At 37.6% G+C, this 18,112-nt stretch overlaps 1 protein-coding gene across 2 annotated transcripts; it reads right to left on the bottom strand.

Annotated features, from left to right (window-relative positions):
• Nucleotides 1–4,492: 4,492 nt before the first annotated feature.
• Nucleotides 4,493–7,485, bottom strand: LOC109422635 (uncharacterized). 2 transcript variants are annotated; one of them, XM_062855525.1, is made up of 4 exons: nucleotides 6,970–7,485; nucleotides 5,313–5,507; nucleotides 5,084–5,245; nucleotides 4,493–5,026 (listed from the first exon to the last, which is right to left on the bottom strand). In XM_062855525.1, exons 2-4 carry the CDS (start codon nucleotides 5,442–5,444, stop codon nucleotides 4,775–4,777), a joined length of 546 nt encoding a protein of 181 aa, XP_062711509.1. In that variant the 5' UTR covers nucleotides 5,445–5,507; nucleotides 6,970–7,485; the 3' UTR covers nucleotides 4,493–4,774. The 2 variants fall into 2 exon arrangements, with proteins under 2 accessions (XP_062711509.1, XP_062711510.1); XM_062855526.1 differs by lacking the exon at nucleotides 6,970–7,485 and having other exon boundaries at nucleotides 5,313–5,695.
• Nucleotides 7,486–18,112: the final 10,627 nt, after the last annotated feature.

Raw genomic sequence — 18,112 nt, 5'->3', positions numbered from 1 at the left:
GAGAAAAATAGGGTTTTATTTAAAAAATCATAATTTTGAATTTTTCACCTGCTCATAATAACCAATAGTTATATGTATTCAATAGATTTTGATCAACTGATTCAAAATCTGACCTTAAAAGTAACACGTAAAATTTTTGAGAAAATAGGGTTTTATTCATCATATTTCATGTTTTCATGGGAAATAAAATATTGTCTTTATAACTTTATTTTATTTTATCTGTAGATCATAATATTAGTTATAATAAGCAGATGAAAAACTTAAAATTAAAATACCAATATTTTATTTTCTATGACAAATTAAATTTTGTGAATAAAATCATATTTTTCTCAAAAACTGTACGTGTTACAGAAATTGAGTAGTGTGCGGTAGTTCGGCAGCAGCAAAGTTTCGCGCGCTCGCTTTGCTAGATTTTTGCGATTTTTTTCCTCTTCCCTCTGCGGGGCTCCGACGACGGGACGCCAAGCAGTCAGTAGTGTGCGGTAGTTCGGCAGCAGCAAAGTTTCGCGCGCTCGCTTTGCTAGATTTTTGCGATTTTCTTTCCCCTTCTCTCTGCGGGGCTCCGACGACGGGACGCCAAGCAGTCAGTAGTGTGCGGTAGTTCGGCAGCAGCAAAGTTTCGCGCGCTCGCTTTGCTAGATTTTTGCGATTTTTTTTTTCTCTTCTCTCTGCGGAGCTCCGACGACGGGACGCCAAGCAGTCAGTAGTGTGCGGTAGTTCGACAGCAGCAAAGTTTCGCGCGCTCACTTTGCTAGATTTTTGCGATTTTTTTTTCTCTGCGGGGCTCCGACGACGGGACGAGTGTGCGCGCGCCGTGGTTCGAGTCGGTTCCGAATGTTTCGCTTCCCTTCGGCGCTAGTTTCCAATACACTTTTAGTTGATGATAAATATTTTCTTTCATTTTTTTGCATTTACACAAAAGAGTGAAAAATGTTAGTTCGGGTTCGCCGGTCGAGAAAAAAATCCGGGCGCCGACAAGTGAGTCGCGTTCAGTGTATTTCTGTGTGGAATAGACTAAAGGTTTCTGCTCCCTAGTGGAGTGGAGACGCGCGATAGAATTTTCTTTTTGGCTAGTTCTTGCGTCGAAAAGTGGTCGGTTGTTAACGGCGGTTTGTGTATATTGATCCATTGTCAAATCATATCACCAACCATAGGTGACTCCCGGACTGACAATGTACCCTACCCTACTAACAAAAAATTCCTTCCTGAGACAAACGTGGAGATGCAGCGATTCGCGGTCTTTTAAACAACGTTTGTCTTACTAACATTCCCTTCCATCCTCAATGACCGTAAGGACGTGGCCGGCGCCGTTATTGACCTTATTAAAGTTGAGAGCTCTCGACCTGTGTACATTGAGAATAGTAAGCTAGTCCCAAGCCCTATTCATTGGTTCCTTGTGCAATTTCGATTGCTCTGGTCAATCACGGAGTAGCAACTACGAATTGTGCGGTCATCTATGCTCATGCTCATGCTCAAAACTGTACGTGTTACAGAAATTCTGAAGTCAGATTCGGAATCAGCGGGCCAAATTCCTTTAGAAATGGAACAAATGGTCAAAGTGCGTGAAAAAAGTTTCCATTTTGTCGACTAGTGTAATACACAGAATACACACGAAGTGCCTGTGAATGTAATAATTGAATGAGAAACCAATAAAAATCATAGACAAAATAGCTGTCATGTCAATCTCCATCAGGTATCGGTAGGCCGTCCATTTGGGAAATTTGTGCCATAAATTTTGAATGTTTGTCAACTTATAGAACCGTTGTCGTAAAACACTATCTTTTGAACAACTATACTTTGAACTGTCAACAAACCTACGTTAGTTCCATTTATGAAAAGAATAAAAGTGTTACAGAATTTAAAAATAATTACAGGATTGTTGGTTCCAGATTCATTGGTCGAAGAAAATCCCACAGCACAAATAAGCATGGGTTCCTACTGAATGTATACACGTAAAAACTGAGCATATTGAATTCCAATGTTCAAGTCCAGTAGTCAACGTATGACACTTGGTAAACAAACAAGTAAATGTTTACGTTTAGTGTCGATCTATCTCAGGAGAAGAGCATCCATCACAAGTATATTTCGTATGTTTTGATTCTCCGCCTGGGAAAAGGTCCCTGTTAAACTACACGCTGGTAAAACGGATCTCCAATATGTGTAGTGTAGTTTGCTTTCTGCGTTTTTTTTTCACTTTTTGCTGGGGAGGATGTTTGTTTTATGTAAGGAAAGAACGATGCCAACAACGGCGATGGAGGACGTCGTCGTTGACGGCGACGACGACAGGGCGGAACAACATTAAATGGTTTACGAGACAAAGATTCATCTGTCGGAAACCGAAAAGCTTGGAGCCGTTGAAGCGAAAGAAATGAAAGCGAAATGCCAGTGGTGTGCAAGCTTTCGTTACCTATTGTTTTTAATTTGTCTTGTATTTAAGAATTTTGAAGATTTTCGAAATCACGTCGTAATGTTTTTCAATACGTTTTTAAACTACTAAAAGCAATCATTATAGTTGAATATAATAAGATTTAAAACACCAAAATAGCCAAAGTGGCAAACGTGCCAGCTCATGCTGAAAGTGTCAAAGTTCAATTCGATCCAAAAACTTTTTGTAATGGAAATGTCTAGGATTTGCTAGGGAATAGAGTATACACCTTATTTACACTTGCAAAAATGGCAATTGGTTAGGAAATAACTGTGAAAGTTCTTTTAGTTTGGATTACGCTCTATAGAGGAACAAGAGGAAGAAAGAAAAAGTAGAAGCGATTAAAAGTTATATTTTTTCTTGAAACAACCAATTGAGTAACGCTGTTTCAACCAACCCAGCTAGCATGGATGAAACTTGGGGTAGAAAAACCCAAGCGGAAGCTTGAGAATAACTCATCATACGTTTTTCGGTAGCCTTCCAACCGGGAATAAAAACAAATGGCACAAATATCAACATTTCACCAGCATTCATCGCGCCTTCGCCATCCATGGTGTGGTGAGACGCGCTTGGGTGGGAAAGAGTCACACAGAGTCCTTTGCTCGACCAGAATACCAATTACGCGACGCACCAATGGTAACGAGCAAGATGATTTTTCGGCGTTATTGCGTTTGGCAAAGCTTCCGATAAAGCTTAGGGATATAACTTTAACGAGACGCTTGTTAGGAGCCGACCAACGTGGGCTGACTTGTACTTTGCTTTCACTTTCTTGGTCTGTCGGTGAAGGCAGGAAATTGAAATCAGAGAATTGTTATGATTGATTGTTGGAAGACTTACCAACTTCAATGGAAAAATATGCCACGTTTTCTGATTGAACTCTGGAAATTTTCAAACTCTTGTGGGGTGGCGTAACGTCCTCACTGGAATAGCGTCGGCTTCTCCGTTTAGTTTCCTTTGAGCACTTCCACTGTTATTAACTGAGAGCTTCATCTGCCAATGATCGTTTTGCATGTGTATATCGCAGATATTCTATGCCCAAGGAAATCGAGGAAATTACCAATACGAATAATTCCAGGAAAGTGGACTAAACAATCAGGAATGGAATCCATCATCCTCAGCATGGCCTTTATGAATATTCGCGTGTTTACCACTACAGCTATTATGGTCCTACTTCCTAGACTCTAACAGAAATTTAGATTCAAAGTCTACAGCCTGAAATGCTACGTACTGAGTAAAATTAGTATTTCACATAACTGACACAGAAGAAGACTGCAAGACTGAAAATCACGTACTGTCAAAGGGTAAGGCAGCATCCATTTATTACGTAACGCTAAAATCGACCATTTTTGACCCCCCCTCCCCCCTCCGTAACGCTTTTTTGTATGAAAACCTGAAAATTTTTGTATGGGCCGTAACGCTCGGCCGTACTCCCCCCTCCCCCTAGAGCGTTACGTAATTTGTGGATGGCGCCTAAGCTTTACACACTAAGTTTTTTTTGCCGAATCTCGGCAAACCGATTGCCGAGATTGGCACCGCTGAGTGCTCGGCAATCACCTCGGCAAAAATCAAATTTGCCGGGGCTCTCGGCAACCACCCAAAAAATGTTGTTGCCAATTTTTGCCGAGATTCTCAGTAAAAAATATTACTGAGTGCTCGGCAAAAGCAAAAAATGCCGAATTTCGGCAATCCCTCTTTTTTGCTGCCATTGGTAATATTAAACATGGTAATATAATTTGTTAACTGCATTTTGCCCCACTCTTGCTGAAGTTTGAAAGGTGAATATTAGTGAGTTTTCTTAAGGATGCATTTCATGCATGAAATGTGGAGAACAGCAGACAAGGATGGTATATATCAACTTTAACCAGACTAGAAAATTCCGAAATAACTAGTGGTACTATAGATGGATTGGCTGGCATTCGGGTGCCTTCCCCAATAAAATCTTCTTGAATTAAAAAAAACTACGTTTAATTCTATGTGTTTATTGTTTTCATTTTTCATCTTATTACGAATCTTCAAATACTTAGTACTTAGAGCAAATCAAGAAATTTGGTGGCTGTCGTGCTCATCTTCTCCACCTTATGACAGACTGCGCCGAAAAATGAATAAAAGAGCTTGTCCGAAGGGGAGCAAGCTACGTTGAAAACAGCAAACACCTTACATAAGATAATGAACGCTTCAAGGACATTTGATTCTGTCTTAACGGTCACATTATTCCAAACAATAAAACATTCCCCGTCTTCGAACTCTTCTCCACGAATGATCATTTGAGGAATAGACGGCGTGGGTATGGCCTTTTCGTGCTGAAAGTAAATTTAAAAGGTAAATTTCATCGAAAGATCGCATATATTGTTATCTTACATTAATCCACTGGATTACGCCATGGAGCGGATTCATCTTTCGCAGATTCTGATCTTCCTCTCTGGATCGTTTTGATCCACGTGTTGGGTTTTTCTGCCGCACGACAGCCAGAGCCCTGACTACATCGCTTTTGATGAAACGGAACATGTCACGGTAACGATCCAAAATTTTTGGTTGTATGTCTTTCCACGAATCCTTGAACTCGAATGCCTTAGGGTAAATTGTGGTGTAATCGTAAGCAAGCTAAAAGAAATATCGTAATGTAAACTGTGAAATTTTAAAACTAAATACAGCACTCACAAGCATGCCACTGAATGCTGATGCAACCGGAAAATCGTTCATGAACGTCAAAAACGTTTCTTCAATCCTGTGTTCGTTTCGAATTTTAATAGTTTTCTTCCAAAGATCAAGGATATGGGTTTTGGCTTGATCCGTAGGTACAATGAACTTCAACTCCGCAATCTGTAATTGATAAACAAAATATAATACCTAAATGCTTATTCATAACAAACGGTCAGTTGAACTTTACCAAGCTTTCCAGATCTTCAATCACTTCCGCTACATCTAGTTCCCCTGGTAATGCTACTTCGTCTGCAGATTCCGGCTGGTTGCGATGACGGTGGAATACCCTTTTCGTAGACTTTTTAGCGAAGTATTCCATTCGGTAGTGAATTTTTCCGGCATGACGTCCTTCTCCGCGACCATTCCAGTGGAACCACAAGGCCTAAAATAAAATAAAAATCAATATGAAAGCTGCCACCACTGCACGAGTTTACAAATTTTAAATTTGAAGGGAACGGTGTGTACCAAAATTGAACTCGTTTCCATAGTTTATGAGGCTAGTCAAACGATCCTAGGTCAAACGACAGAAGTCCGCGCTCTGATGTTTTGATGGTTGATGATGGTTAATGACTGCGCGCAAACCAAGCGTAGTTTTTCGAACTGGTTAATACAAAAATGAAAAATGTTTTTCTTTTTTAATTCTTTTCAGCTCTAAACGAGTCAATCGCAACGAAAAAAGTACCTGGTAAATTATTGAGTTTTGTATTGCTTCTTCGACTGCTTTTGAGCTTTTTTTTTTGCAAATTTCTCTCATCTCAAATTTGGCGAACTAGTACCTTTTCGAAAATTACACGAGATTCCAGCAAAACACGTGCGTGAACTTCTGTCACAAGGGGCTAGTCGCTTGGAACATTGTGCCAAGAGGTGCCAAGCACACCGTCTACGCTGTGTGGCACACCGAGGCACTCTGAGGCACAATTTTGACACTTGAGTTTGGGTGAAAAAACTAGGCAACCATTTGCATTTGACCTGCAAAATGAAAACAAACAGTTGGTTGTCTTGGTAGTTGCCAAGCAAAATCTGAATCATCAAGCAGTGGCACTTCGGGGCACACTGAGGCACAATCCAACACCTGGTGGCACACTGAAAATAATTGGCGCAAGTAAAGATGTGCTCAGCGACTCAAAAGCAAGGGAAGATTCATTTATTACGTCCATCGTTTTTCGGGATTTCTAGACCCCCCCTCCCCCCTCTGTCACGCTATTTTCCTATACCTAATACACGTACTGTCACACTTTCTTAGACTCCCCCTCCCCCCAGAATGTTGGACGTAATTTTTGAACGTTCCCCAACGGATGAATCAATTCTGGCCAAACATGTCTAAAGGTCCTATCTGCAGAAAAGAGGCTCTCTTTGGTTTTCCTCTCTTTCGTTAATATCACAGCTGTTTATTTGTATTATGATTGTCTCCTTGCATTGAGCGATGGTCAAAACAATCGTCTTTTGATTTGCACTGCAAAAATAGTTGAAGCATGTACCATGACATTGCAATAATTGAAAGAGAAAGCGAAAAAAGAGAGCCTCTCAAATGCAGATAGGACCTATTGAAATGTTTGGCCTGAATTCAAAACTCATCAATGTTATAAGGTATTTTTATTTTTCGTTGCGATTGACCATCGCTAAAAAGAATTTTATCAAAAATCAAGTAAAAATTTCCCATACGTGTTTTAGCCAGTTTGAAAAGCTACGCTAGGATTGCGCGCAGTCATATAGTCATTAACAATCATCAACTGGGTGATGATTGAAAACATAAACATCAGTTCGAGGCCTTCAATCTGTCGTTTTAGTTTTCTCGCGTTCCGAAGAGTTAAATTAAATAAAAATAAAAGAATTTATTAACTTACGTGTGGAACTTCAGATGCTGAAGAAGCCAGGATTGGGTACGTCTTCACCAGAGATCGAGCAATAATATCTTTGTGGAACGTCGAAGGTCTTCTAAAAAAAGATAGTAGGTTTCATAAACACAGGTAAGTAAAATATCTTTCGTGATTTGGTTGATCCATGAGGTCGTAATTCACCGCTCATGCTCCATTCACCATTTGTTTCATACGTTTACTATTCAAATCGTATAAAACGAGCGGTGGATGGCTATTAAAGTTTTGTTTTTTTTTTGTTTCACGAAACTTACTCTCCATATACGGCCAGCAAGCAATCACACAAGATATGGGTAATCTGCGAGATCATCTTGTCGGTCGGATTGTTGCCTTCCAGAAGAAGTTCAATCAAACCCCTCCCGGTTGAGGTTTTCGATAGGACGGTGTTGATGTTGATTTCCTGTGGTGAAAAAGTGAGTTTGTGATAAATGTGTGTTAATGATTTGATTATTTATGTACGGTTTTGTGTAATACTAAGAGATGGTTTTAAAAACATATACGAACTGGTTTTATGGTTCGCAGTGTAGTTTCTGAGACATTTGAAAAGGGTTTACTAACTATGCTTTTTGAAAACAATCGGTGTTTGATTCTTAAGTATTCGATTCCTGTAGAGACTGAATCAGTGAATCAAAATTCAACCATCGCGCAACAATAATGACAATGTCGCAACCTGTATTTGTTGCGACAATCCAACCAATGCGACATAATATTGTCCCAACTTGAAAATAATAGGATATACATCGTTTACCACGAGTTTAGAGATTTTTCAGCCTTGCATTGTGATTTTCGAACGGTAACTTCGAGTAGGTAAACACTGCAACTCTGCTGAAGATCTATCATCAAAAAGTTTCAACTTTGGGTTTGTAATAATTGATTATTCACGAGATGAAAGGTACGCAACAAATTCAGCTTCTGTTTTGTCTGCAACAAAAATTTTCGAGATCATGTCATTATCTGTTACCAGTAGGGATAAAGAGTAATCGTCGCGCCTTCTTTGTTGCTTGTGTTGTGCTTATTTTGTCTGACAATTCTCTTCACTGGACTGAATACAATCACGTACTAAGTAGCAAGTGAGCGCATGACACTTTTATATTCAATATTCATCGTTTGCGTGGGTGGATCCAGACAGATCAAATTGTATACATACCTTCTCAAGCGTGATGGACTTGTAGATATCAGCTGGGTTCGTAGACAGCTCAATCTCAACCGCGTCCTCATCAACTTCGTCGATTGCAGCTTCCGGATTGTTTTCCTCGTCTCGTTTTTCTTCTTCGTGTATTATTTTGTCCGCGCACTTGCTCTGCATTCTTAGGATCGTCTTAATCATTTTTGTTGTAAGATCCAGTCTGGCAAAATCGATGTTGTTGAGATCCAAAAATGTTTCGAGATCTGTTATCTCTTCGCGAACTGCAAAAATGTTAAAGATAATGAAATAGTTCTTTTTGTATTCTCCTGTGTACATTACACTGTTTTAATAATCTCTATTGTAATTTCTCCTGGAAATATATTTTCGTGCGCTTCCATATGCGCTCCAAAAGGAGAACGTTGAGTGTAGATGTACATTTTCTGTATTGAACAAGCGCTCAGATGAGTCAACTGATACCTCGTAGGCTTGTAGAAAATCGTCGTACGATTCCGTGTTACATATTTTTACGAGAAAGTGCAACTTGCTGTCTATCACAATAATTTCAATTATGATGGCATACGACGGGTAATATTCATCATTTATGTTTTTGAGGCACACAATCAAATTTCGACGAAACTCTACTCCATTTACCGATACCCTTTTAGGCACGAAGACATGAGAAACATTTTCATGTAAAAACTTCTCAGCTCGGCAATTGTTACGAGCCACAATACTTCCTGGACCATAGACAATTTTATCGGTAAATGGGTTGTCAAGTATGTCTGTTACCATCTTGAAGGTCTGTCGTTTAGCCAAACTTTTACATATATTTTTAAAGTTTTTGCACGTTGATGATTGGCTCTTCAGTGGTTTGTTTTTCTGTTCGTAAACGAGACAATTAAACTGCTTCATGTTGCCGCTCTGTTGGATACAATACACATAGTGATCCAAGTGGTGATTTTTATTAATTCGTCGTTTAAAAGTTTTGTAGAACAAACCTTCATACAGCTTTACGTGTTCTTCCAAAGATCCGAGCATATGGTCCGAAACGATTGTGGACATCAAAATTCGAGAAATGTTGATTAAATGCCCAATCATACACATGTATTCACAATCAGCGGGTACCTTATGGCCAAAAAGGAAAGGGAAAGCTCTCAACAGTAAAAGATTTTGCGATGCCGTTTGCTTCAAACGATATGCTGCTGGCTTAGAAAGCATTTCATCAGTAAAATTGGCACTGGGGCGATTCTTTTTGTCGACATAACCATAGGCAAAAAGATGAATACGCTGGTTTATATAATCCGTCGTCATTCCAAGCTCCTTCTGTTTGTAGTAGTGACTGAGTACGAGTTGAACAGTCAATGGCACAATTCCTTCGGCAATATCGTGCATGGTGTCAAGTGCGAAGTTTTCGGTTACATGGAAATGGTCCAGCTCGTTTAGAATTGATCCTCCGTGTTTCAAGCCACATTCCGAAGGAGTAATTTCTCCAGCTTCAAGTTTACCCAAGTTGGTTTCATACCACTCTTTGGTACGAATTGGAAACGCTTGGAAGGGGTTTTGGTGAAAAGCTGGTCTTGGTATGGTACATATTCTGCAAAAGTACCTCGCGCTGGGGCTAAGTAGACCAAATACTTCATGGAGAGCTAATGTATCCCCACAAAAAATCGTTACGACCGCTCTCAGTTCAAACTTCTCGGTACCGTAGTATACGGTAACCCCTTTCTCTAATTTCTTTAGGTCGTGTACCAAAGGCTGTAGAATTTTATTATAACCATGCTTTTTCGCATCAACTGCTGTGGCATATAAAATGGGAAATACTGAACGTGGAGAACTATTCCATTTTTGTGGGAAGTTTTGAATTTTGAAATCAAATACCGATACTTTATTAATTCCAGCCCTGGAGCTTAGTGCATTCCCTAATTCGACCTCATCCTGATACAAATCAAGCCGGATAGCGTTAGGGAACTTTTTGAAAAACTCACTTTGCTTATAGGTTTCTCCTGATCTGTATGTGCTATATTCCTTCATACCAGGAGTTTCCGGTTCACTATCATTCAGGAGTTTTCTTGTTTCAGGGTTCCTGAATATCAATTTAAGCGTTTCTATTATGGGGACATACATGAAGGTTTCGTTTACACGAACTCTTGTCGATAGTCCATCAACATGTCGAACGTCCTCGCGAATTTGAAGCATTTTCTCAACTGGATTTGGCATGGACACAGCAAGTTTTTTTAAGAACTGAGTTTGTTTAGCGATGGTTGACACTTGCGAAAATATGTCTGGCAAATGGAAACTGTTCAACAAGGATGTTGTTTCCTGTGACGCCAGATCAAAACCGGTTTGTACCAGAAAAGTTTTGGTTATTTTCTGGAAATATTCACTCATCATCCGAACCAATGTTTCACAGAGCTTAACCATCTCAGTAACTTTAGATTGGGGAAGAGAAACATCCTTCGAGAGACGGCAAATTCCCAACGATATAAATTTCATGATTTCGTCCAGTGAAACACCATCGATATCGGGAATCTCTGGGATGTACTGGAAAGTGCTCGAAGAATCATTTGCATTTTCGGATCTTGGTTTTTTATTTCGTGGTTCCTCTATTGAGTCGTCCTCCAAATCTAGCAACGGGACGTTTTGAAAACCATGGTTGTCATAGTCTGAAGAACCCGTCGCGGCAAAAGTTTGAGGAGGATGCTGATTCATTATATGCCGCTTTAATGACTTGAAGTGATCGTAGCGAGATTTACATTTGGGAAACGTACAATCATAGAACACAGCATTAGGGTTGAAATCCGTCATCCGGATATGCACCTGTATATGCCGCTGAAGTTCTTGAACATAACCAAAAACTGGTTGGCGGCAGAAGAAGCAGGTAATACAAGTTGGGGTTTTCTATAAAATAAACACAAAAACTCAATGAAAACTATACTTACTGAAAATATCGTAAATCCTTACGTCCTCCTGCTGCAGGTCTGCCAGAATTTGGTCCATTTTCACCCTTTTTTCACGAGTAATTGCGTTTACTTGCACGAGCGCACACTACCGGGGCACAGCTTTTGTTTGACTCTGTTCGGATAAAAATGGCGGGTGAAAAAGTGACAGATGTATTGCTGAATCTCGGCAATCCATATGATGAATACCGAGATCTCGGCAAACACATTTGCTGGTTTCGGCATTATCTTCATTTGCTGGTGGGTTCAGCAAACTACTTAGGCCATTTTCGGTAAATAAAGACGGTTTGCTGAAATTTCGGTAAATAATTTTAGTTAATCTCGGAAAAAGTTTTTTGATTGCCGAGATATCAGCAAAAATGCATTTTGCCGTTTTGGATCAGCTTTTTTTTCTGCCGAGCTCGAGAATCGTTTTTAAGTGTGTAGAAGGCGAAATTGAGAGCTACAAAAACTCATTACGAAAAAGTCGGTACAAGATCAATCCACGTATACTGTCATGGATAGCGTCCAATCAATTAAGGAACGTGACTATGTTATGGTTAATACAAGCGATCTTTAATCTGAGTGAAATTGTTTTTGTTTACCACACAGATGTTTTATTAATTGGTGTTTGTAAATAAGTCCATCTAACACTACTGATTTGTGCAAACATTTATAATCATCATGCAACAATGTTTGCAAAAAATAAAAACAGGGAGATCGTTATATCTGTTTAGCACGATGCTTTCAATTTGATTCTTCTCAAAATGAGGATTTGAATCGCTGTTTGTTCTATTTATTATTTTTATTGATAATAGGACAGATCGGTGAAGTACTAGATTTGTAGTAATGAGCTGAATTTTAGTATGGTGAGAAGGTCAATTCTCCTTTTCTGCAATGCAATGGTGCAAAAAGCGTGGGTATTATGATTCCTTGCCTAATTTGATGCTGTTTGAGCAAAACTTTAGGCAACCGTGTTGTTGTTTTCTCCATTTCTTTCATCATAAACAACATAGTTATCCAAAGTTTTGCCCAAACAGCATCAATTTAGGCAAGGAATCATAATACCCACACTTTTTGCACCATTTCATTGCTGAAACAGAGAATTGTCCTTCTCACCATACTCAAATTCAGCTCATTACTACAAATCTAGTACTACACCGAACGTGCCCCGTTAACTTAGATAGCGGACATGGTAACGGAACACCTGTATATAGGTATAAGAAAATCAAATTACTATAAAGGCCATTCATACCAAAGTCTGAACAAAGTATTGATCCTGTTTCTTAGTAAAATTACCACGAAAAGTGATGAAACTTTCTTGGCTCAAGACTAATACATTACAGTCAGGTTTTTTTTACGCGGGGGATACGTACCGCGTAGAAAAAAACCCAGTTCAAAAAACCGCGTAAAAAAAGTCTCACCATTTCTCGACGAATCATGCAAAAATAAGACGATGAACTTTTTTTTTGTATCGCGGTCGCGTAAATGAAAACCGCGTAAAAAAAAGACCTGACTGTATACATAAATAAAATACATTGTTATCAAAATCGTCTTTAGTATTCAGGATGGCGCATCTGAGTTAGCACGCAGAAAAACTATCTTGTACAAAGGCTTGGAAAATCCGTATTCTTTATAAACAACTTCTCACAAAATGGAATGGATGATGAAAGATACTGCCTCAAAAAGTTCTAATATCTCACAGGACATGATTTTTACACAGCTAGCTACCAACGTCTGGAACGAAAATTTTTAACCAAATTCCCTGAAAAATATTGAGTATGGCAATCAATATGCTCGTTTGAGCTAATATATCAGCCTTGGTGAGTTCGTAGTTCTTCGAAAATAATTAGACCCGTATTTTTTTTAATTCGTCATTAGGGTGACCAATTTTTAGATAAAGTGGTTCAAGGTTCTTAAAAACTATTTTTTTTCAAAAAATCATAACTTTTGAACCAGTCAACCGATTTTAAACTTCTTCTTTTCTGTTTGAAAGCTATTCTTCTGCTTCAAAAATCTTTCCAAGTTTCAGCCATCCGTTTGTACCTACTTCCTCCCATCCGCTGGTCATAGTTAAGAATGTCAAACCAGAAATACTCAAGATCACCGAGGACGAATACTTCAGGCACTACGAGAGCCCCTGCTCGCTCTTACCCCGTTGTTTTCGGGAGCATATGTTATCTAATAGATGTATACATGACGTTGGCATTGAAAGTACAACACGGGAGGTTGGTTTTCGCAGTGAAGTAAATGACTTTATAAGTTTAATGGGAGAACAAATATTTCTGTAGGGCCGACCTGCCACAAAAAACAAAAATATTTACATTTATTTCTAACATAATCTGTCAGTAGATGCATTTTTGTTTCAAACATGGATTGTATTTGCTTCAAATGTGACGTCTCTAATAAAGACAAATCAATCAATCAATCAAATGTGACGTTCGATTTGTTCCAAACAGTTTTATTTTTGTGGCCGGAACAAATTGATAATTTATTTGAATTTACCTCAAATATTCTTGATTTTAACTTAGTTTTTTCAGCGTGCTAAATGCCATGAAGATTATATGTGATAGTCAATGCCGGCACAAAGAAACATATTCATCAACTAAAGAAGCATTATCGAAAAAAAATCATTTTAAAATACTTTGAAAGTAATTGTATAAGACATTTCCAAGTGAGAATGTTAAAAAGAATATGTGAAAAATTTCAAAAAACACGAAAAAACAAATGAAGATGGTAGTCAAAACACTTCGTAATTTTATTATATGTATTTGGTTATATTTGGAGTCCTTATAAAACTATGGATACGAAAAGCATCAGGTATCACTCAAAATCGCCTGTTCCGGGGGTAAAAGTCCAACGAACAGAGAACCTCAATCCATGGTGTCAGGCGACTCGTGGTAGAAGGGGTTTAAAAGATGATCGATCGTTAAGAGAGAACGTAGATCATCTTTTAGATTTACCAAACCGAAATCTAGTGTCTTCCTATTTTTCATTTTTTGAATGTGCGTTCTGGTAATTGAGCGAATCATTATATTTAGTCCTTGCTACTGGTGTCTTGATGACCTCAAGTTTTCAAATTGAACTAAGTTAATCAACTTTAATTTGCAAACATTTAAAAACTTCACCATCCGAGGCTAAACGAATTGCTGCAGTAATTGTTACACAAGTTTACAAAATAAAACGAAAGTCGTGAACTTCTGTCAACGACCAGAATTTTTGAAGCACAATTTAGTGCTGATTTCGAAACCGACCTTCAAAAAATTTTAAGTAGAACAGTTTTTGAGTTTTAGCTCAATATCGAGTTTTGCAACTTTTCAAAATATGTAATTTACTAAAATTCAAATATATTGCGTTTTGTTTAACCAATTTTAAATCTTTTTCCATAAATTAAAAGCTGAATACAATACTATTCGATCATCTGAATGCAGGTTTTGCGTCAGATTGATGAAATTCAAGATATTGGCGAGTTTTAGGGACGATCTTCTTAAATTTTAGCCAAATTTCCAAATTTTTTTGAAGAAATGTATTTTTTTCAATAAGAAAAAACTAACTTAAAAATTCTTTCTCGACGTTTATTTGACATATCATATGTAGGCGAGTTACAGTAAAAATTTCAGCTCAATCGGAGTATTGATTACGGAGAATGAGATGTTTGAAGTGAGCGACTTTGCTTAAAAATAGAACAAAAATCGATTTCAAATCATTAACCTTGTATGGAAAGTCGAAAAAATTTCCGCTCTACTGTGATTTTTTTCTTTCGCGTTTTTGAACTCAGGGCATGATTCTACACCAAAAATGATCATCAGCTTACCGAGTTCAAAAATGCTGTAAACTAGTGTTATCTGATAGGGATTATTTGCGATTGTCGTTTGCACTCATGCGTTATTAATGCGATCGTTGCGCCATCTCCAAAAGTTTGCCAGTTAAGTATCCTTATTGAAATGGCGGTTGAAAGTGTTTACAAACATTTCGTTTATTAGCATAAACGTACGTTATCTTTGATAATACAATTTTAAAGTAGCTGGTAAGAAAGTATACGACTTTCTATTTTCAAAAAAAAAATCATAGCTTAAAAACTGAAAAACATACATTTCTATCACAGCGTAACAAAAATTAACTTTTTGTCTGTCTCAAGAGCAAACTTATGTGTCTCCGGAGGATTTTGGGCCGCTGAATCCGAATCCGGGCTCAGATTTGCTCTAACACGTCACAATTTTGAGCTATACCTCAATTTATAGGGCAAAATATGCGATTTTGGGCTTTTTTGACTGCAAACCATTAAGCAAGGAAATATTTTTTTTAGGCAATCAAAAGGTTAATTGGTCAATTAACATCTTAATCAACGACTCATGCAAAATATTTCGTTTTACCAAATCGAATTTGATAGTTTTAAGCGATTTATGTTAGGTATGATATTTCCCATACAAGTCACCCTCCAAAAGTTGCATGCAAGTTTTCATACTAACATAAAATGCTTAAATCTATCAAATTTGATTAGGTAAAACGAAATATTTTGCATGAGTCGTTAATTTAGATGTTAATTGACCAATTAACCTTTTGATTGCCTAAAAAAAATATTTCCTTGCTTAATGGTTTGCAGTCAAAAAAGCCCAAAATCGCATATTTTGCCCTATAAATTGAGGTATAGCTCAAAATTGTGACGTGTTAGAGCAAATCTAAGCCCGGATTCGGATTCAGCGGCCCAAAATCCTTCGGAGACACATAAGTTTGCTCTTGAGACAAAAAAATGTTGCGCTGTGTAATTGTTTGATATGTTACACCATTTTTTTTTTAATTTACTAATAAAAATAACAAACCAGATATTCCTTTGTTCCTGATACCATAAAAGTGAAAATAATACATTTACTTATATATATTATAAGTATGTATATTTTTTTTGCATTTTAACACCATTTGGCCCTTTCACTGTATTTTTAAAACTACTATTCAATGGTCCACTACACGAATTTATGCTGACCTACTTACTCTACCAGAAAATTTGACGTTTGAGCGGTGCCGACATCTCTCAAATGTCAAATTTCGTTTGGAAGTTAGCAGGCCAGTATAAATTCGTGAAGTAATCCATATATTTCGAACAAAAAAAAAGAAAATTGAAATCAACAATCCAATTAAAAAACTACGGTTTTATTAATTTTAAGTTAAAAAAATGTTTTTTTACCATTTATTCTTAAAACGACCGTAAAGACGAAAAGAATTAAGGGTTAAATTAGTTTAGATGATCTTCAAACTTACCAAGTATCGCGGCATTCGAAGATACACTATTTCGATTTTCTAGGGAAAGATTTTAGGTCTGTTAGCTCTGGAATTTAACCAGTCACCATCTTATCTTAGCTCTAATGTTAAACGAAACTTCAAATCAAATTTTTATCCAAATTGGTAAAGGTGTCTCAAGTCAAAAAATGGTTTTGGTTTTGGCAATTTTTCACCTTTTAAAAATCTATAAGAAAAAATGTGTTGGTAAGCGGATTCAGTAAATCAATGGAAAAAATCAGTTATATAACTGCTATTTTTATGTGATTAATTTTATTAGATTTGTTTTTGCTTGTTTGACCAAGTTACACTTCACTGTGCGCCATCTGATTTGTTTGTTTTGAGTGGGTGGTTGAGAAGGTGATTTGAGCGAGATCCAAGCTAATTGTTATGATCTCAAGCAACCTTCACCTTAAGATTTCACAGAGCTTCCTTGAAAAATTTCTTCAACTATTTTTAAGGCATACCTACTGCAGTTAATATATTTCTCCAAAAGTTTCACTTAGATATTCTACAATAGTTCATCCTAACACTAAATTTCTAGGAATCTGAAAAAAAAAATCAGAGGGGATTCCAAACACCCTAAATTATTTTGCTGATTTTTTTCGAGTTCAAGGTTTTAGTAAAAAAATGCTGAAATTCAGCAAAATTTGCTTATTAGCTCAGTAAACACTGCTGATCACCAGCAACGTTTTGCATAAAATTTCGCTAAACCCTTCAGCTTGGCAAAATTCAGCAAAATATTGCTGAATGCGTTTGGTGTAAAGGAACAGAGGACGAATCTCAAAAGAAAATGGAAGAACTCGCGTAGGCAGTTCCTGGAGGAACTTTGGAAGATCCCCAGAGAGTATTTCTGAAGAAATTCTGAAAGAATCCTCTGGAAGAATCCTAGAAGTAACTCCTGAAGTAATCTAATATAGAATTTTTGGGGGAATCTCAGAATGAATTCCTGGAGAAATCCCGTAGAGAATCCTGGAAAGAGTTGCCGAATCCCAAATGGATTGTTTTTAGGAATCTCAGAAAAAAAAACTTTTGGTAGGTTCCTAACGGGGACCTTCAATGGAATCCTAAATGAACCCCTCTAGTAGTGAGCTCTCTGAGGGATCCCGGTAGAAACTGATGTAGAAACCGCAAAATGAATTCTTGGATCAATCCTGGAGAATGCCAAAGGTTCCAGAAAGCATTTCTGAAGGGAAGGATTTCCCGGAAGTAGATACTGGAGGTGTTCTAGAAGCAGCTCCTAGGAGAATCCCATCAAATTATCTTGATTCAGTAAAATTTTGCCAACCGCATAGTACGAACCATAATTTTACCACGGTCTCACACTAATTCTTACAACTCCACTATCATACGTTAGTAGTATTCCATCTGAAACGCTCCAGATCTTTATTGTATCTCACAATTCAGATTTCACTCAGAAACCAGCACAAAAGTTAAGAACCTAGTACATTTACCAGGTGCGCGCGAACCATGCACACATACGGTCCAAATTGTAAACAACAAGGCCACGAAACGTCAAAATCCCATACAAAATTAGAGCAATGCAGTGAGCTTTTGATTGATGTTTGACAGTATGCAGTGTTGCCAAAAGCAGAAATAATATAAAAAAACTGAATTTACAAAGACAGGCCCTTATGGTAAATTAAAATGACTTGTCACTAATACAACGATTTTATTGCCATTTTTCGGCTATACCAGTCGGCCAGTATGTTTTAAAAAGACGTAAAAACTTGAAGTATTTGAAAGCAAATTACGTTTAATTGACAAATTTGTAAAA

Source organism: Aedes albopictus, chromosome 3 (assembly GCF_035046485.1).
Source record: "Aedes albopictus strain Foshan chromosome 3, AalbF5, whole genome shotgun sequence".
NCBI classification, from domain to species: domain Eukaryota; kingdom Metazoa; phylum Arthropoda; class Insecta; order Diptera; family Culicidae; genus Aedes; species Aedes albopictus.
Note: the sequence above shows the minus strand (reverse complement) of the source record. Positions and strands in the feature narration are given on the sequence as shown.

Excerpts from the sequence above, each read along its gene's own strand:
- LOC109422635 (XM_062855525.1), bottom strand. The coding sequence starts at position 5,444 with ATGGAATACTTCGCTAAAAAGTCTACGAAAAGGGTATTCCACCGTCAT. Across the intron at positions 5,246-5,312 it reads TTGAAGATCTGGAAAGCTTG|ATTGCGGAGTTGAAGTTCAT; the intron begins GTAAAGTTCAAC and ends TATCAATTACAG. Across the intron at positions 5,027-5,083 it reads CAGCATTCAGTGGCATGCTT|CTTGCTTACGATTACACCAC; the intron begins GTGAGTGCTGTA and ends TATTTCTTTTAG.